Genomic DNA, 17,540 nt, shown 5'->3' with positions numbered 1-17,540 from the left:
AAATAAAGGAAGAAAATGAGGCTCTGAAGTCCAGAAGTCACGTGCTTAGTAGGCGACAGGGCTGGGATTTGAACCCAGGATTGTCTGATCCTGGACTGCATGCTCTTATTCCACAGTAAGTGGAAAAGCCTTTTGTACCTCTGGCTGGGCCCTGAGAACAGTTGTTCTACCAGGCACGCTTACATTGGAATTTATTGAGATTGAGAGAGGGAGGGAGGGAGGGAGGGAGGGAGACAGACAGACAGACAGACAGAAGGACAGACTGCTGCTCCCAAGGGTACCTTCATTTTATCCCCAGGGGATTATAAAGGGATAACATGAGGGGTGAAAAAGAGGCAGGAAACACAAACACCCACTTTCTCAAACCAAACAATTTTCTCAGAGTGGGGTGGACCTTTCTGGGGCCAGGACAGGAAGAGACCGAGAAAATAGGAACAGGACAGGATTTGGACATGTAAGTGAATAAGTCCTTGAGAGATCAACACCTAACTTCTGGCATGGGTGAAACACTTCTGAAATGTTGCCAAATCTTTTTTTTTTTTTTTTTTTTCCAACGTTTATTTATTTTTGGGACAGAGAGAGACAGAGCATGAACGGGGGAGGGGCAGAGAGAGAGGGAGACGCAGAATCGGAAACAGGCTCCAGGCTCTGAGCCATCAGCCCAGAGCCCGACGCGGGGCTCAAACCCACGGACCGCGAGATCGTGACCTGGCTGAAGTCGGACGCTTAACCGACTGCGCCACCCAGGCGCCCCATGAAATGTTGCCAAATCTTAAACCGAGTGATTTTAAAATCAGAACGGTCATCATCAAAACTATTATGGAGAAGAGTTTCACATGAAGAATGTTTTATACATAACTAATGCTCTTCCTAGTATAAGAATTCCTAAATGTTATCAGTCATCTGGCCACAGTAGTGTTAAGAAACCCAGCTAGAGGAGACTTTTATGCCAAATGTGTTCTCATCATTTCCTACCTAGATCTTTGGTCTTGGTCCTAATTCATCGTGACTTTCAGTTCACTTTCTCAAGAGTTTCAAATAAAGAAAAATTACCTGGTGGTATTTCTTCAGGATGTTGTGCATTTCGGCCACATCTTCACTTGTGATGGTCTTGATGATGTATCTCTTGTCATAGGAAGTGTGGAATCGAGCCCCGCTGCGTGCCTGGGAGTCGTTGGGAAGGGGTGCGCTCCTCGTCAAGGAATTCTTCCCGTTGGGATAAGGTTGGAGGGAAGAGGAAAGAGACTGGTTAGAGGCATGGCTTTCTCATTTGCAGATCACGTGCTGTCATCACAAGTCTTCAAACACGGTTACGTTTGGAAGAAATCGGTGTAAGTAGGGTGACATTATATATTCATAGTAACTCAAGCGGGTAGTCTTTCAAATGTAATGCAGACAGCTTGGATCCGTACTATGCTTCCAATGTCCTTAAAGTAGGCAAATCCTAGAATTACAATCAAAGTTATTGTGTTCACCTTGTTCTTTTAAAAAAAAAACTTTTTAAAATGTTGATTTATGTTTGAGAAAGAGACAGAGAGAGTGTGAGCGGGGGAGGGGCAGAGAGAGAGGGAGACACAGAATCCGAAGCAGGATCCAAGCACAGAGGCCGACACGGAGCTTGAACCCACGAACCGCGAGATCGTGACCTGAGCCGAAGTCGGACGCTCAACCGACTGAGCCACCCAGGCGCCCCTCACCTTGTTCTTTTCTGAGTGGGACAGGGCTCAGATTTTCTTCTGAATAAAATTAGGTTCCAGTGGTGAAAACCTTTTTTTTTTCTTTATATTCCCTGAGTGGTTTCCTTATAGGACAGGTATTCTCCTAAACAGCAGGTGCAAAGCATTTCTTTCTCCTAATTCTGGTAACATCTCCATGAAATGGTTACTATTAATATTATCACAGGTTTACAGAGGAGGAGACGGGAGAAGAGATGGGTTGATCATTGGGCAAAGGTCACACGGCTAGTAAGGGGAAGGGCTAGGATCCCATCTCCAGGGCTGCTGGCTCAGATCCCAGGTACTCAACTAGGAAAACTACTCAAAACTGTGTTGTCTGTGGCATGCCTGGGGAGGAGCTGGGGCAGGTGCATTCTAAACTAGCTCCTCCTAAGATTCTGGCTTGGTCCACCTCCACCCCCCCTTCAGCCATTTTTGAGAACAACTTAGCTCCTGGAGAGTGGATGAGGAGGGGCTCTCGGAGCACCAGTTCATTCCAGTATCTGGGTCACACTAATGGCACTCTAGCTACATAAGCCCACCCTAATGTCTCCCCTCTTCTCATTTGTGACTCTCCTGTTTGAATCTCTTGTTTTCTTTCTTTCTTTTTTTTTTAAGATTAAAAAAAAATGTTTACGGGCACCTGGGTGGCTCAGTCAGTTAAGCGTCTGACTTTGGCTCAGGTCATGATCTCATGGTCCGTGGGTTCATGCCCCACGTCGGGCTCTGTGCTGACAGCTCAGAGCCTGGAGCCCATTTCGGATTCTGTGTCTCCCTCTCTCTCTCTCTCTCTCTCTCTCTCTCTCTCAAAAATAAATAAAAACACTAAAAAAATTTTTTTTTAATATTTTTTTATTATTAAAAAAATTTTTTTTAGTGTTTTTATTTATTTGTGTGAGAGACAGAGTGCAAGCAGGGGAGAAGCAGAGGGAGAGGGAGACACAGAATCCGAAGTAGGCTCCAGGCTCTGATCGCTCAGCACAGAGTCCGACGTGGGGCTTGAACCCACAAACCGTGAGATAATGACCTGAGCCGAAGTCCGACGCTTAACCGACTGAGCCACCCAGGCCCCCGATGTTAATTTATATTTGAGAGAGACAGAGAAAGTGTGTGGGAGCACAACAACAAGGGAGGGGCAAAGAGAGAAGGAGGCAGAAGATCTGACTGAGCCACCCAGGCACCCCAATCTCCTGTTTTCTTGACCTCCCCCACTTCCCCCACCTTCTCACACTGGTCACTCAGCCGACTAGGATAACCTGTAGCATCTGAGAAGTCTGGTCCCCACCCCTGCTACCTGTGCTCCTCAGTGTTGCCCTTCCTGCCCTGCCCGGCTCCACTCGGCTGCATCTGAGGGATTCAAAGGCAAAGACCCTTTCCCCCTCCAACTTCCTCTCTACCAGTGGGCACTCCAAAGCCCCAGTGAATGTCTCGTTAAGGGACAGACGTCTTAGAGAGGCAGGGGATACCACTGCATCATGGATTTTCTTTTTTATTTTTATTTTTATTTTTTTTTATTTTTTTTTTATTTTTTTTATTTTTTTTTAAAAATTTTTTTTTAACGTTTATTTATTTTTTTGGGACAGAGAGAGACAGAGCATGAACGGGGGAGGGGCAGAGAGAGAGGGAGACACAGAATCGGAAACAGGCTCCAGGCTCTGAGCCATCAGCCCAGAGCCCGACGCGGGGCTCGAACTCACGGACCGCGAGATCGTGACCTGGCTGAAGTCGGACGCTTAACCGACTGCGCCACCCAGGCGCCCCTGCATCATGGATTTTCAAGGGGAGAGTTCCTGTGTGTCTGGTATATTCAAGTCTCCTTATCCTTTCCTTCCTTTCTAGATGAAATCCAGCAAGGTTTGGCTATATGAAGCAGAACTAAATTGCGGGGGCAGAGTAAGACCTCCTGAAGGTCCGCCTCGGGCTGAGGGAGGGTCTCCCAGGCTGGGTGCTGATGCCACGGCAGCGCACCGTGCTGTCCTGTGCGTCTCGCTTGCGATGTGGCGGCCACACCTGTCAAGTGCAAAGCCAATGCTGCCGATTAACTGAATTTGCTTTCCTCAGCCTATTAGAAACTGGAGAGAGGGGGGAAAAAAAAATCGATGCAACTTGCAATGACTTTACATAGCGGGATTTGGCAGTGTTAAGTCATTCTTAAGACCACTGAAATTCATTAGACCGAGAAGGATGGAAATAATTTTCAGGATGAAAATGGCCATATTGATAAAGAGTTTAATTCTCAATCACGTTTTTCTTTCTCCCCTCAAAAAAAAAAAAAAAAATTCTCCTTAGTAGAATAAAAAGGAAGAGAATCAGAGTGAATTCCCCCTTTAGGGGTTTTAAATGCTAGCAAAAAAAAAAAAAAAAAAAAAAAAAAGCAGTCATTGATACTGGCTAATGGTCTCACATTTTCCTCCCACACGTTAACCTGCAGAAAATTATTCCAAATAACTCCTTTCAGGAAGGGGGTGGGGTATATAGTAAAGGGCACCTGTGTTCTGCAAACGACAGAATTAAGGCAGCATATTTACAGATCGCTTTCCTAGGTGTTACAGAGGCCATGGGGAAGACAATACAATTGAAAGCTGCACACTAAGTGCTTCTCAAACTTTAAGGAGCAACCAAATCACCTGGGATCCTGTTAAAATGCAGGTTCTGACCCAGCAGGCGTGGGGTGGGGCATCTGAAGCAGATGGGGCTGCTCACAGCAGGTCTGCCGCCCGTGGGACAATCAAGGGTCCACTGAACGGTGGCTATGACGTGTTTTGTGTGTTCTTAGTGCGTAAAGTCATTACACACTTACCTGCATGAACACCTTTCCCGTTATATTCTGTGCAACTCTGCTTTGATTAAAATGGGAGGCTTTACGGTGAAGATGAAGAATGATTGCATCCACTGTATTAATTCATTAAAGGAGTGTTTCATTATGATATGTACAAGGCAGCATCTGAATTTCCAAAGGGCTGGAAATGCTTCATCCAATGAGCAGCACCTCCTTAGCTCAGACGCTACCTCCTTGCAAATTCTTTGTCTTCCCCTTCAGTTTCAAATATATTGACAAGCATTTATTATAGACTCTGTATGAGCATACTGCCCACGTCCTAATCCTGGTCATAACACTTCACAAATTCTAATCTTAATTCTGCCTCAACTCAGTTTTTCAATAATCACGTGAGTGGTCCCAACCTACAGTGCCTACTTCCGCTATGTGTAAGGATTTTTTTTTAAGGCTCTTCAGTTTCAAATAATCAGTGAAGTTAGGAACAGATACTTGTCACAGTTAAGAATGTACCTTTTATAATCACTGTGAATGTAAAAAGACAGGGAATCAAGTTCACCGAACGACCTAGACAAGCAGAAAATCGGAAGAGAAAACACAATTTATACAAAATGCACGATCCTTGGAATGACTCAAGCACTTGGGAAAATCCAACTCATTAGTTCGTATTTTATTTTCACAACATTCCTCTGAGATAGGAAAGGTCAGGTGCATTTTCCCACTTGAAGATAACCAAACTGTGGAGTACAACGGAGTCAAGTAATAATGCCTAAGCCTCCTGCCGGAAGCTTCCTCTGAGGAAGCCAGAAAGGGCAATTTTTGAAAAGACTTTTCACATTACTTAACATCATCATCATCGACCTTCTGTGGTCTTTGAAATAAGGTAGAAGAGAGAGAGAGAGAGAGAGAGTGTGTGTAAAGGCAGTACTGTGTAATGGTAGGGAGCCGGGCTGGAACCCAGTACGTGTTCTGTCATCCTCAACCCTTGGATGTCATTTAGCCTCTCTGAGCCTCAGTTTCTGTGTTTGTGAACTGATGGAGAATAAAGCAGGGGAGAGCGGGAGCTGAATGAGATGTCTACCTCTGACCTTTCATAACTCTAAGAAACGTCTTTACCCGAAGGCACGACGTGCCGCTCCAGGAACCGGAGATTCACCTCGGAGGGTGAGTCTGCATGTTTCCCAACAGAAGCGTAGTCAGAAAAGTACGCCCACTCAGCAGGGGCATGATGACGGTTTAGGACGTCTGGGCCATGATTCAACAGGGGGTGGCAATCGTTCTTAGGGGAGCATGAAACTGACGCTTCGCTGATTGCAGATGGGCTCAGGACAATTTCAGCAAGGCCGAGAAAGGGGGCTGAGGGGAGGAGGTCAGGGCTGCGGGCCGACAGGACTCGCTGAGCGGCCTCGGTACAGTCTGCTACCTAGCAAAGCCGAATATTGAAATTCTTCAGTGCGCTCCGCTCTGTCCCAAAGGAAAAACGGACTGTAGAATCACACAGGATGCTTGGTGAGTTTGCGAGGTCAAGAGGAGGAAGGCCCGAGAGAAGCAGAGCTTGGGATGGCCTTCAGGAGCCCCCAGAGGGGCCCTCTGTGTGTAAGTAATTCTCTTAATCCAGGAGCACTACAGCTGGAAACAACCTGGGAGATTATTCCAAACCATCCCATGACAGGCAAGAAAACAGAAGCCCAGAGTGGAAATGACTTGCCTGCCTCAGTGCTTTAACACCTCGGTGGGATGAGGTACGTGGGGGGGCCCTGCAGGGGCAGTCGGCCACCATCCCTCCCGGGCTGGAGAGTCTGGGGCGCATCAACAATGGGACTGTTGACACAGATTCTTCCGTGGTGACAAATGCCTTCTAATCACAACTTAAGAGCACGGGCGAACTGGCCCAAAACCAAAAGTGTCTCAGGTTTGCAGTTTCGCCAAGGAAAGGTAAATCCTCGGTAACAGCTTCGACGCGAATGCAGCCCAGAGTCCTCAATTCGCACTTTTATTAACATGTGTCTTTATGTATCCTGACTCATCCTAGGGCTGTTCGTTCCTCGACTTGGGGGGAGGAGGGGTAGGAGTAGGAGCCGTCTTCTCTCCAGGCAAGAGTTGAAAGCGATGGATGTTTGTGGAACAGGTTTCGGGACAGGGAAAGCATGTGTGGCTGAGTCCCGAGCTTGGAGTCAGACAATCCAATGGCACAGAGGGGGCTGGGAGATGCCTAAGCACTCAGTATTTCTGCCGGTCCCATCCGTGCACTGGGGTGACAGCACCAATCCTGAGATTTCTTCACATTTCTGACCAGGTGGCGTAGTTCATTGTGCCTGTTTTTTTTTTTTTTTTTTTTTTTCAACGTTTATTTATTTTGGGACAGAGAGAGACAGAGCATGAATGGGGGAGGGGCAGAGAGAGAGGGAGACACAGAATCGGAAACAGGCTCCAGGCTCTGAGCCATCAGCCCAGAGCCTGACGCGGGGCTCGAACTCACGGACCGCGAGATCGTGACCTGGCTGAAGTCGGACGCTTAACCGACTGCGCCACCCAGGCGCCCCACATTGTGCCTGTTTTAATCAGTCCACACGTTCTGGGAATTGCTGGGGGTTCTCATTCTCTTTTGGGGACTGGCTCCTATCTTTACAGACTGCCCCATCCTCTGTCTTTCCCTGCTTAAAGCAATAAGGATTTTCTTGGCAAAGAATGCCAAGGCTGAAAGAAGTAATCCTTTCCTCCGGGAGTGCTAAACTCTGGCTCATTCTCTACAATGCTCAACTGGTAAGGAAAGAAAGAAACAGAAAAAGAAGTTAAGGCAAAAATCTGCAAGCTAGGACAAGATCTGCACGGAAGAAAGAAGGTCTAGCTGATGGCACCATTTAAAAAACAAAAAAAAATCTTTCTAAGGGCACCTGAGTGGCTCAGTCAGTTAAGCGTCCGACTCTCGGTTTCAGCTCACGTCATGATCTGGAGATTTCGGGCTCTGTGCCGACAGCGCAGAGCTTGCTTGGGATTCTCTCTCTCTGCCCCTTCCTCACCCATGCCGTCTCTCTCTCTCTTAAAATAAGTACATAAACTTAAAAAAAAAAAAAACTCTTTCTCATCTGGACCACCTGATTTAAAAACCAAGTCTGAGATGAAAGTCTGATGTAACCAAAGGCCTACAAAGCACCATTTATAGGGCTGGTTCAGAGACCTTCAAGGTAATTCCTATTTCCAAAATAAAAAATTTACTGTCAGGAATGTTCCCCCTGACCTACCTGTCCATGTGTATGAGAAAGCTGCCTAGAGTGTGGAGCTCTATTCTCATTAGAGAACAGATTCCCTGTCAAGGACAAAGCTTAGAGAGTTATATATTCTGAAATAAGGTGTGCTTGAGAAATTCAATATCTGGGATTCTGAACCTCTCAGTTCAAAAGTGTGAACATGCAAAACAAAGTGCCCTGGGGATATCTGGGGTCAAAGTCACAACACAATATAAAGGCAATCCAGGGCATTGAGTGTGTGAAATGTCCATCCCATTACATATTCCCAAGTCTAGAAGCCATCGGAAGAGAACGCATTATCACCAACCTACTAAGTACACACTCATCAGAAGATTCTGAACGTCGAGACCATCTCTCTGTGTTTACTTTATTCATCCGTCTATCTAGTTTCCTCATATTTCCTCAGGCTCACATTAACATAAGCAGAGGCCTGATGTTTCAAGTTCCAAACAGTGCTGATGAGGAAACTAGGAGACGGTATAACATGGAATTGGACACGGGAACTTTAGAAATCAAGACTATGAATTTGGACAAGTTATTTAAGCTCTTTGTGCCTCAGTGTCCACATCTGTAGAAAGGTAATAATGATGAGGATAATGATAATACCAATCAAAAGTTTGCCTGGGGGTTAAATTAGAGAATGTAAACTTTTTATAATAGTGCCTGGAATACAGTAGTACTCAGTAAACAGTGGCTATTATTATAAATAGTAAATTTCAACTTGGAAGCTACTTAGAGGTGCAGACTGATATTGACAGATGATTCTGCAGGTTAGGAAGTTAAGCATGAAGGATTTATAGAGGTGCCTGGGTGGCTCAGTCGGTTAGGCGTCTGACTTCAGCTCAGGTCAAGATCTCACGGTTCATGAGTTTGAGCCCCGCGTCTGACTCTGTGCTGACAGCTCAGAGCCTGGAGCCTGCTTAGGATTCTGTGTCTCCCTCTCTCTACCCCTTGCCCACTCACACTCTGTCTCCCTCTCTCAAAAATAAATAAACGTTAAAAAAAAAAAAAATGAAGGACTCATAGTAAGTTCTTCTAATTTGCTCTTGATTCCTCCTGTCCCCGCCCGGGCCAAGCCTCTAGTTTGTACCCAGTGAAAATTGAGAGCCACACACTCTCCATTCACCTTTGCAGGTTATTTCCTACAGCCCTCCATAACAACCACTTACATTTTTATAAAAGAACTTAAAACATTTTATAAAGACCTTTCAGATTGAAAATTCCCAACCCGCAAGGTCTTTCTCCTGTCCTTGGCCCCCGCTTACCTCCACCAAAGGGGAAAGGGGTGGGACAAGTCTCTAAAGAAATAGAAAGGGGTGGGGGGAGGCAGCTGGGGGCAGTGGGTGCCTCCTTCTTGAGGAGGAGGAAGGGAGGAAAGTAGGCTGGCTGAAGATGCCCATGAATCTGCAGGAATAGCAGGGGTGGGGGGGGAGGGGATGGACTCAGGGTAGCCCAATGTGCAGGCCTCCGTTGCCTCTGTTACCTCGAGGGAGAAACAAGAATAATGAAGGGTGAGCAGGTGCCGGCTAAAGATGAGGGCTTGAGGAGAGGAATGGAGGTTTGGAAAAGTAACCTTGGAACTGATTGTCCGGGAAGTCACCTGTGTAATAGGTTGGCTTCCCACGAAACCACAATCCCATTCAATGTGGGGCCTTCAAAGACTCACTTTAATATTCAAAATATGAATGAACAGACCTTGGTACGGCGTCACTGCCCATAAGGTCTCAGCATGTATGACAGAAATAGAGCAAGTCAGAAGTTAAGGGCGACGAGCCCGCCCAACTCCCCTCCCCTGCCCCTCACTCTGTTACCTGATGATCTGCAAAGAAAGTTGGACTTCACGTCTCTAGGTTTCCTTCTCGCTCTCCTAATCGCTATTCAGTGATAGTTACTGCTGTTAGCTTGTAGAGACGTAGGAACGGATAATGATTTGCTATCAGTTTAGGGTGAAATCTAATCATAAATGTAAAACTAACTGCTGTGTTCATTGGCTACCCCTTTCTTCTATACATGCGTTAGCTTCATATTATAAACTATGTAACGTTTTAAATTCACTTGTTCTAAATGGAAATACTGTTATCACAATGCCCGGCCCTCGAGAAAAAGGCAACTGAAATCAGTGGTGGAAGGAAAAAACAAAATCATATACTGAATATAAACGAATCTTAAACCGCGAACATTCTTCTGTCTTCATGGCGTTACTGAGCTGTAACTCACATACCACACAATTCGCCTACTTCAAGTTCAATGGTTTTTTTTTTTTAAGTATATATACAGTTAACCATCCCCGCAATGAATTCTGGAACATTTTCATCACCTCAAAAAGAAGCCTGGACCCGTTAGCAGTCACTCCCATTCTGACCCGCTCTAGGAAACCACAAATCCACTGTCTTCTAGATTTGCCTGTTCCGGACATTTCATAGAAACGCTCCTACGGGACAGAGGCGTGTGTGACAGAACCGAACTTTCTTCTTGCAAGTCCCTGACGTGACCGACGGTGCTGGCTGTAGCCCCTGGGCCGTCTCTGGGCGAGTGAAGGGACATTGCGGGCACCCTGTCCTCGGTCCAGTGCAGGGGATGCATGACAGCCAGCAGATGTTGCGTCGTGGGGTACTTCTGGGCTTGCTGGGGAGTTGAGGGGGGGGAGAAGATGGGCTCTGACAAAAACTGAAATTCTGGGGCAAAGCTATTGGAGGTAGGGCGGGTAGCAATCTGACCACTGAGCCCAGATGTGCTTGCCTATCTTGCCAGTTGGTAAGTGAACTTTTTCTCAGCACCTCCATTTTCCACAGCCACATATATTACGGATCGTACAGCGCCCCGTCCCCAAACCTCAAGAGCTGTGTTTGAAGCTCCAATATACCATGTCAGCCCTCGGCAGGGAATAAAGGAAGATCATGAGAGATACGGCTCCCTCTTCAGCGGCCTTCGTGCGCTTCTAAATGGAAATTTGTCGTCATTTCCCTTCAGAAAGGGATTAATGGTGCCATCCTCCCTCCCCACTCCTCTACAGTCTACACTGAAGAGGTTTGTTTCCTCAGTGGGAGGTCCGGGGTTGGGGGCGGGGGGGGGGGGTGCCCAGAAAAGTGGAGGAAATGTAAAGGTCAATTTGATTAGCTCATTCTTAGCGGCCATCTTCTAATGTCTCTCATGAAAATGTCATGATTTAGCAACCATTACGGTCCCCTGTGCATGTTTTTTTTTTTAATACCCAAGCATTTTGAACACTTAATTCTCCTCGTCTTAGGCATTTTTGGTTTCTTCCCCCTCCCCCCCCCCCCGCTCCCCATTTTGATATGGTTTGCATTTCTGTTAAAACTCATGGATGGAGAGTTGTTTTCTTCTTCTTCTTTTTTTTTTTTTTAATCAACAGAGAGGCCGCTTAAAATCAGGCCTGTCATGCTCCAATGTACAGAGGCCACCATCTCACAAAGAGAACATGTCAATATTGTATATAAGAGCCTCGGCGACTGTCATCTACTAGAGATGACTTAATAACACATTCAGAGAGTTGACAGCTGGCAGGGCCTCAGCAAACATCGCATCCTTCTCCCTCATTTCACAGATGAGAAAACTGAGACTCACCGGGAGTAAGTGACTGGACGTAGCCACAGCCAACAGTCACTGAAGATCCAAAACTCAAACCAGCCCCCTTGCTCCCAGGAAACGCTCTTTTTTCCTAACCCACGCTACCTGTTTCGGGGACTTGAAACCTGGAAGCCGATCGCTCCCTGCGGACAACTCAGGATTATGATTACATGCCTCGAATCACAAGGCGGGGAGCCAGGAGCAACCACCCAATGAGGCTGCTTTCTGGGTTTGCATTTGACAGATCTGAGAAAGCACAGATGGTCCTCTGACCTCGTCAGAGGGGGAAAGACCAACACGCTAACTTGAACATCATCATCAAGGATTTATTAAATGCCCACTGTGTTCAAAGTCGTGTGTTAAGCTCTTTGGGAATTTCAAAGAAAGTCTGAGCTGTGATCCCAGGCGCAGAGTGGCTTTCATTAAAAAGGGGAGCAAGACACATTGCAATTTAACACTTATCAATAATGAAACGGCGGAGAAAAGAACACACAAATGAGTGGTGATGGCCAGCAGAGAAAGCAGCAGAGATGCGGGAACTTCACAGAGCGCCACGAGACCTCCTTCAAAAATCTCAGTCGGTTAAGCATCTGACTTTGGCTCAGGTCATGAGCTCACGTGTGGATCGTGAGTTCGAGCCCCACATCGGGCTCTGCGCTGACAGTGTGGAACCTGCCCGGGATTCTCTCTCCCCACCTCTCTCTCTGCCCCTCTCCCCTACTTGCATACTCTCTTTCTCTCTCTTTGTTAAAAAACAAAACAAAACCCTCGGATTGGTAACTGACCGAGATCAAAATACCCCAGACCTGTGTCTAAGGATCGTAATAAGCAAACACAACATCTAACCCGGACAGGAGCTCCCTGACAAGATGACTGTCCGCTCCTGGTTGGAAATCACGGGTCATCACCCGAAGTGGGTTCAGGGTGAGGAACACAGGCAAACAGGAAGCCTGAGTTCTCAGGTGGGGACAGTAACCGGTTCAATTCATAACAAAGAGCAGAGAAAGCACAAGAAAAAGAAAATCTGATGATGTTGGTGGGTTGTGAGGGAGTTTTCCCAAAAGTCTGTCAGGAGATTGTCCGATCCTTCGGTTTTCAGCCCCGGGAGGAGCTTCTGTCCGATACGCACTGTGGGGCCCACGGAGGCTCAGCCGTGAGGCCCGCGGGTGTGAGAAGCTGTGAACAAGCTGGCCCAAGAGACAACAGTCTCAATGGGAAAAGGAAGAGCTGATATGGTTCAGGGAGTAAGTTCCAGGTGGTGACAGCATAGGTAGGTTTGTCGAGAGACAAGCACCCACATGCCAATCCCTCCCAGGCCCGGGCCTCAGCTCCTGACCCTGACCCTGACCCCGAGCACCCCCCAGGCTGCCCCACTGCATGATGACCTGCCCCTCCCCCGTGACTCGCACCCCCGCTCTCCCAGCCCCTCAGGCTCCGCCACCCCCAACTCCTGTCACGTGTGTCTCAAAACTGCTCTCTGCCTCACCCTGTCACTCCCAGGTGCCCTGGTTTATGCCTCTTCACTTTGCTGGGACATTGCACAGGCTCCGGCTTTTGTTACCTCCTCTTTCTGCATTCTGCGCGTGACCACCCTCAGTCATCTTTAGACAATTCACACGTCCTCACATCACTCCCCTGTGCAAAATCCACATGGCTGCTCCGGGGCTGACGAATCTGGCTGAAGCCTGCGGTCCGGCTTCCCGTCCTTATCTCCGCAGTCCCGCCACCACCCAGGGGCTGAGAATTTCCTGGGCTCTCGGCCGCCATGCTCTGGCCCAGAAGGCTCACTTACCTTGGTCTCCCCCCCCCCCCCCCCCACCAGCCCTCCCTCCCTTTCTGCCTCACGTATTTCCTACGGGCCTGCCCGAGGCCTGGCCGCGGCTACGTTCTGGGCCTGCACCCTGGTGGGCACGCTGGACTCAGTCCCTGCCCTCAGTCTAAGCGACACTTGGGGAAATCTACGTGATGACAGGCGCTGTCTTGTGCAGATATTTTGTTTGCCACAGCTCCGCACACCCAGAAGGTCTTTCTTCACGCCGTAAAAACGTTATTTTGAAACCCGAAAGGACAACATCAAAAGTTTCAGATGTGAGCTTTTAGAATCAGTTGTTTTAAAATTAGAATTCTCTGTTACAAATACAAAGGAGAAGGAGCATCAGATGCAAATAATGAGGGATTCTAATTCAGGAGACGCGGCAGGGGAAGAGAAAGCCCGGTGATTATCCTCCACAAAGAACAAGAGGGCCTCAGTTTCAATTACGTGCTGTGTCGAGGCTTAACTGCCTCATCCCCGTCCTGCGGAACGTTTTGGTCTCTGGCGGGCAGTCCTCTCCCGCAGCTCAGAAACTTTAAGCGAAGCCTCCCTTTCACTTCCCAGGCCTGTTTGTGAAACGTTCTGGTCCTCGGAGAGGCTGGAAAGAGGGACGCAGCTTTTCTTGGAGAAGAGTAAAAAAGATGTCTGGGTTTCTGTAAATCTCATTAGCATCAAATACAGAATCTGGCGTGGAAGAGTTTAAAAGCAAGCGAACAGCAGACACAAACAATGGGGCGCCTGGGTGACTCAGCGGGTTAAGCATCCCACTTCGGCTCAGGTCATGATCTCGCAGTTCATGGGTTCGAGCCCCGTGTCGGGCTCGGTGCGGACAGCTCAGAGCCTGGAGCCTGCTTTGGATTCTGTGTCTCCCTCTCTCTCTGCCCCTCTGCTTGTGTTTGTTTTCTCTCTCTCTCAAAAATAAACAAAGTTAAAAAAAAAAAAGAACAGCTGTCTCTAGTTTTAAAAAACAAACAAAAAGGAGTCCCCTTGCTCTGTCTTCCCTTCTGCATCGCCCAGAATGTCTTGCACAGAGCCTGACAGGCAATAGATACAAATAAACACACCCTGAGTGGTAAACGTGCATGAAATCATCCACCTAGAGGGGAGCAGAGCCTCGGGCGGCCTGGAACCTCAGGGCCAGTGACAGTGGAAGCCTCCATGGGGGCATCCGTCTTCAAAGATGCCTTATATCTTAAAATCATGGTAACGGGGACTCACTTTGGCCCAACAACGAATGATCGGAAGAATATAATCCAACACTGAGCACTTTACAAACCAATGAAGTAACTTGAAAACACACGTATAAACTGGAGAAAGTTCTGAACCTGGACACACACATACACACCTACACAGAGGTTTCTACATACACGTGTGTGCTAAGTGATACTGTTGTTAATGAAGAATATTCTAGAACTATTGCTTATGAGAAAAAAAAGTTTCATTCTTAAAAGACATTCAAGAAACCAAAACCAGGGGAAAGATACAATTGTTGATAGCAGGATTGCTTTTCAATTCTTCTCAAGAAGTTTAAATTTGCTGCTAGAGGTCAATTAGGTAGCCTAATTACTATGTTCTAATTTGATCAGATTCGGCAATACTGACTTTTTCCAGGTGCAGCAAAAAGGTATTCACACACACAAGGCAGGTGGACACCATTCACCCATTTGACTTAACGCGAAGGTCCAAATACTAAATGAACCAGGCAGGGGGCTCCCGATCACTACGCGGATGCAAAGCCGCTTGTCCAACAGGCAAACGCTTCAGAAAAACAAACACATCGAGGAAAAGCAAAGCAGTGTGGGGCCTGGTCCCCTCTAGCCATCCAGTGCCGTCAAAAGACGATCAGACCCCAGGTCACTGATCTCACTTTTCAAATCAGACTGAGAGAGAGTATTTAACTTGGTACTGCGGATGTCAACTGATACGCGTTCCTTGTTCTGTCCACGAGAGACGCAATGTCTGGGCGGTGGTGAGTTGATGTGCCGGGCAGCTGGGACAATGGCTCGGCTAGTCCTGGCCTGTTCCCACTTCTGGGCATTCCTGGCCCTGCCCAGGTCCGTGGCACCTCCACCTTCACCCCGGCAATGCCCCGGAGGCCCTCAAGGTATGAACTCAGAGCCAGAGCTGGCACAACTTCCTCCTTTTTTCCAAACCGAGTAGCCAACAGAGTGGGTGGGGCCCCACATCCACAATCTCATCTTCAGGTTAAACTGCAGGGCCTGCCCCTCCTGAAACTTTTTTAAGAGGTAGAGACTTTGGGAAAGCGACGTGGGACTGGAGGGGAAAACCAGCACGTACCTCTGGTTCGCTAAACTTACTGCGAACACCCACCTTTTTTTCTCTTTTTAACAGAAATACAGTTGCCAAAGAGAAAGCAGCAATTTAAATGCCAAAGCACCGGGCGTAGCTTAGGAAAGGAGTGGTGTTCAAATGATTAATTATACTCACACTGGCTCTCCCTCTGTACTGATTTCTCCTGCTAAGAGCTTTAGAGATTTGCCAGTTAGTTCCACGAATCCTCCTCCACTTGCCTAATTTGCCTTTAAAGTTTGTCCTCAGCAATTTGCACTTACTTAAATATCAAGTTTACATGGTTTTGTTTTGGGGGGCGGAGGGGAAGGTGAAGGAAAACTGGCTCATGTCTTGGTATTTTTGCAACAAAACTAGTCATTTTAGGACATTTTAAAAACTACTTTCATCTACAGTTCAGATTTCAGGCTGTAAAGGCTCCATTTTTGATCTCACTGAGCAGCGCTGATTATGGGAAGAAACATAAGGACTTCATTTTGGTAACAAATTGAGGGACCTAACACGATCCTGGAGCAGAGGCCCTCAAAAGCCGGTTTCTGTGAAATGCCAGTGTAGTTGTTTTATTTAAAAAAAAAAAGGGAGGGGAGTGTCTGACTTCGGCTCAGGTCACAATCTCACAGTTCTTGAGTTTGAGCCCCATGTTGGGCTCTGTGCTCACAGCTCAGAGCCTGGAGCCTGATTCGGATTCTGTGTCCTCCTCTCTCTCTCTGCCCCTCCCTCTCTCGTACTCTGTCTCTTTCTCTCTCAAAAATAAACCGGGCGCCTGGGTGGCGCAGTCGGTTAAGCGTCCGACTTCAACCAGGTCACGATCTCACGGTCCGTGAGTTCGAGCCCCGCGTCGGGCTCTGGGCTGATGGCTCAGAGCCTGGAGCCTGTTTCTGATTCTGTGTCTCCCTCTCTCTCTGCCCCTCGCCCGTTCATGCTCTGTCTCTCTCTGTCCCAAAAATAAATAAACGTTGAAAAAAAAAAAAATTTCGGGGCGCCTGGGTGGCGCAGTCAGTTAAGCGTCCGACTTCAGCCAGGTCACGATCTCGCGGTCCGTGAGTTCGAGCCCCGCGTCAGGCTCTGGGCTGATGGCTCGGAGCCTGGAGCCTGTTTCCGATTCTGTGTCTCCCTCTCTCTCTCTGCCCCTCCCCCGTTCATGCTCTGTCTCTCTCTGTCCCAAAAATAAATAAAAAAAAAACGTTGAAAAAAAAATTAAAAAAAAAAAATAAACAAACATTAGAAAAAACAAAAAAGGAGACATGAGACTCGGGTAGAGGAGAGTTTCTTAGGACGTCAGTTGTCAGCTACTCAGTTCCTTTAAACCACTCAGTTTATTTCCATATGGCCTTTTCAAATGTATTAGCAGTTCTTAAGTAATGTAGAATCATTCCTTTTCATTTTATACAAACCTTTTTTACTGTTCCAAGGTTTATTCTTTACAAGTGACTTATTTTTTTCAGCAGTACATCCCCAGTCCAGGTTTGACTGAAGTTCTTTCTCTTATGCATGAGGCCCAAAGCTGAGCGTGCTCCCCACCCTTCCCCCCACCCCCTCCACTTTCTCGGGCACACCCAAGTCTCTGCTCAGAACTCACCTCTGTGGAAATCCCAGCCCTGGCCCACAGAGGAGGGAATATCACTGGCAACCTGGCCAGCATTGCTTATTCAAAACATGGGAGCTTGGAGGCTTCTTATGCCTGAGTGAGCATGTGAGAAATTCTGGGAAACTTTCAATAATGGGGCAGGGCAGGGTGGGGCGGGGCGAGGAGGCCCACACATCTTTAGGAAAATGTACTAAGCTCAATTTGCCTTCGACACCCTATTTTTTAAGGAAAACACAGGGTAAAGCCGTGTCAATGTTCAAATTGTAAGGTCACTCGGGGGGCAACATGGCACTTAATGTAGGATACATTAGGATTCTGATTTGGAGCAAATGAAAGAAATGTTTACTGGATTTGGAGGGATTTAAAATAAGTCAGTGCTCACACAGCAAAATGAACAGACTGTCCTAAAAGACCAGAAACTAGCCCTTGCCTCTCTTAACTCAGATTTTCTGCTCTTAAAAAAAATCCTTGGCTTTTACGTATCTGACTGATTATATTAAGA

At 47.3% G+C, this 17,540-nt stretch overlaps 1 protein-coding gene and 1 long non-coding RNA gene across 4 annotated transcripts in view; both read right to left on the bottom strand.

Moving 5' to 3' along the window:
* PIP4K2A (phosphatidylinositol-5-phosphate 4-kinase type 2 alpha) overlaps nt 1–17,540 on the bottom strand; it is a 196,327-nt gene that overhangs the window by 52,333 nt on the left and 126,454 nt on the right. For all 3 annotated transcript variants that reach the window (XM_086714769.1, XM_086714767.1, XM_086714768.1), the window contains exon 4: nt 1,054–1,206. In XM_086714769.1, coding sequence (XP_086570895.1) covers nt 1,054–1,206 — 153 coding nt within the window. The remainder of the gene's footprint in view (nt 1–1,053; nt 1,207–17,540) is intronic.
* On the bottom strand, nt 5,147–11,064 carry LOC147579474 (uncharacterized). Its single transcript, XR_015253992.1, has 2 exons — nt 7,044–11,064; nt 5,147–6,806 (listed from the first exon to the last, which is right to left on the bottom strand). It is a non-coding gene; the product is annotated as an uncharacterized LOC147579474 (long non-coding RNA).

Source organism: Puma concolor, chromosome B4 (assembly GCF_028749965.1).
Source record: "Puma concolor isolate L17-30 chromosome B4, mPumCon1.1.hap2, whole genome shotgun sequence".
Taxonomy (NCBI): Eukaryota; Metazoa; Chordata; class Mammalia; order Carnivora; family Felidae; genus Puma; species Puma concolor.
The sequence above is the reverse complement of the archived record's forward strand: the minus strand, read 5'-3'. Positions and strand labels throughout refer to the sequence as shown.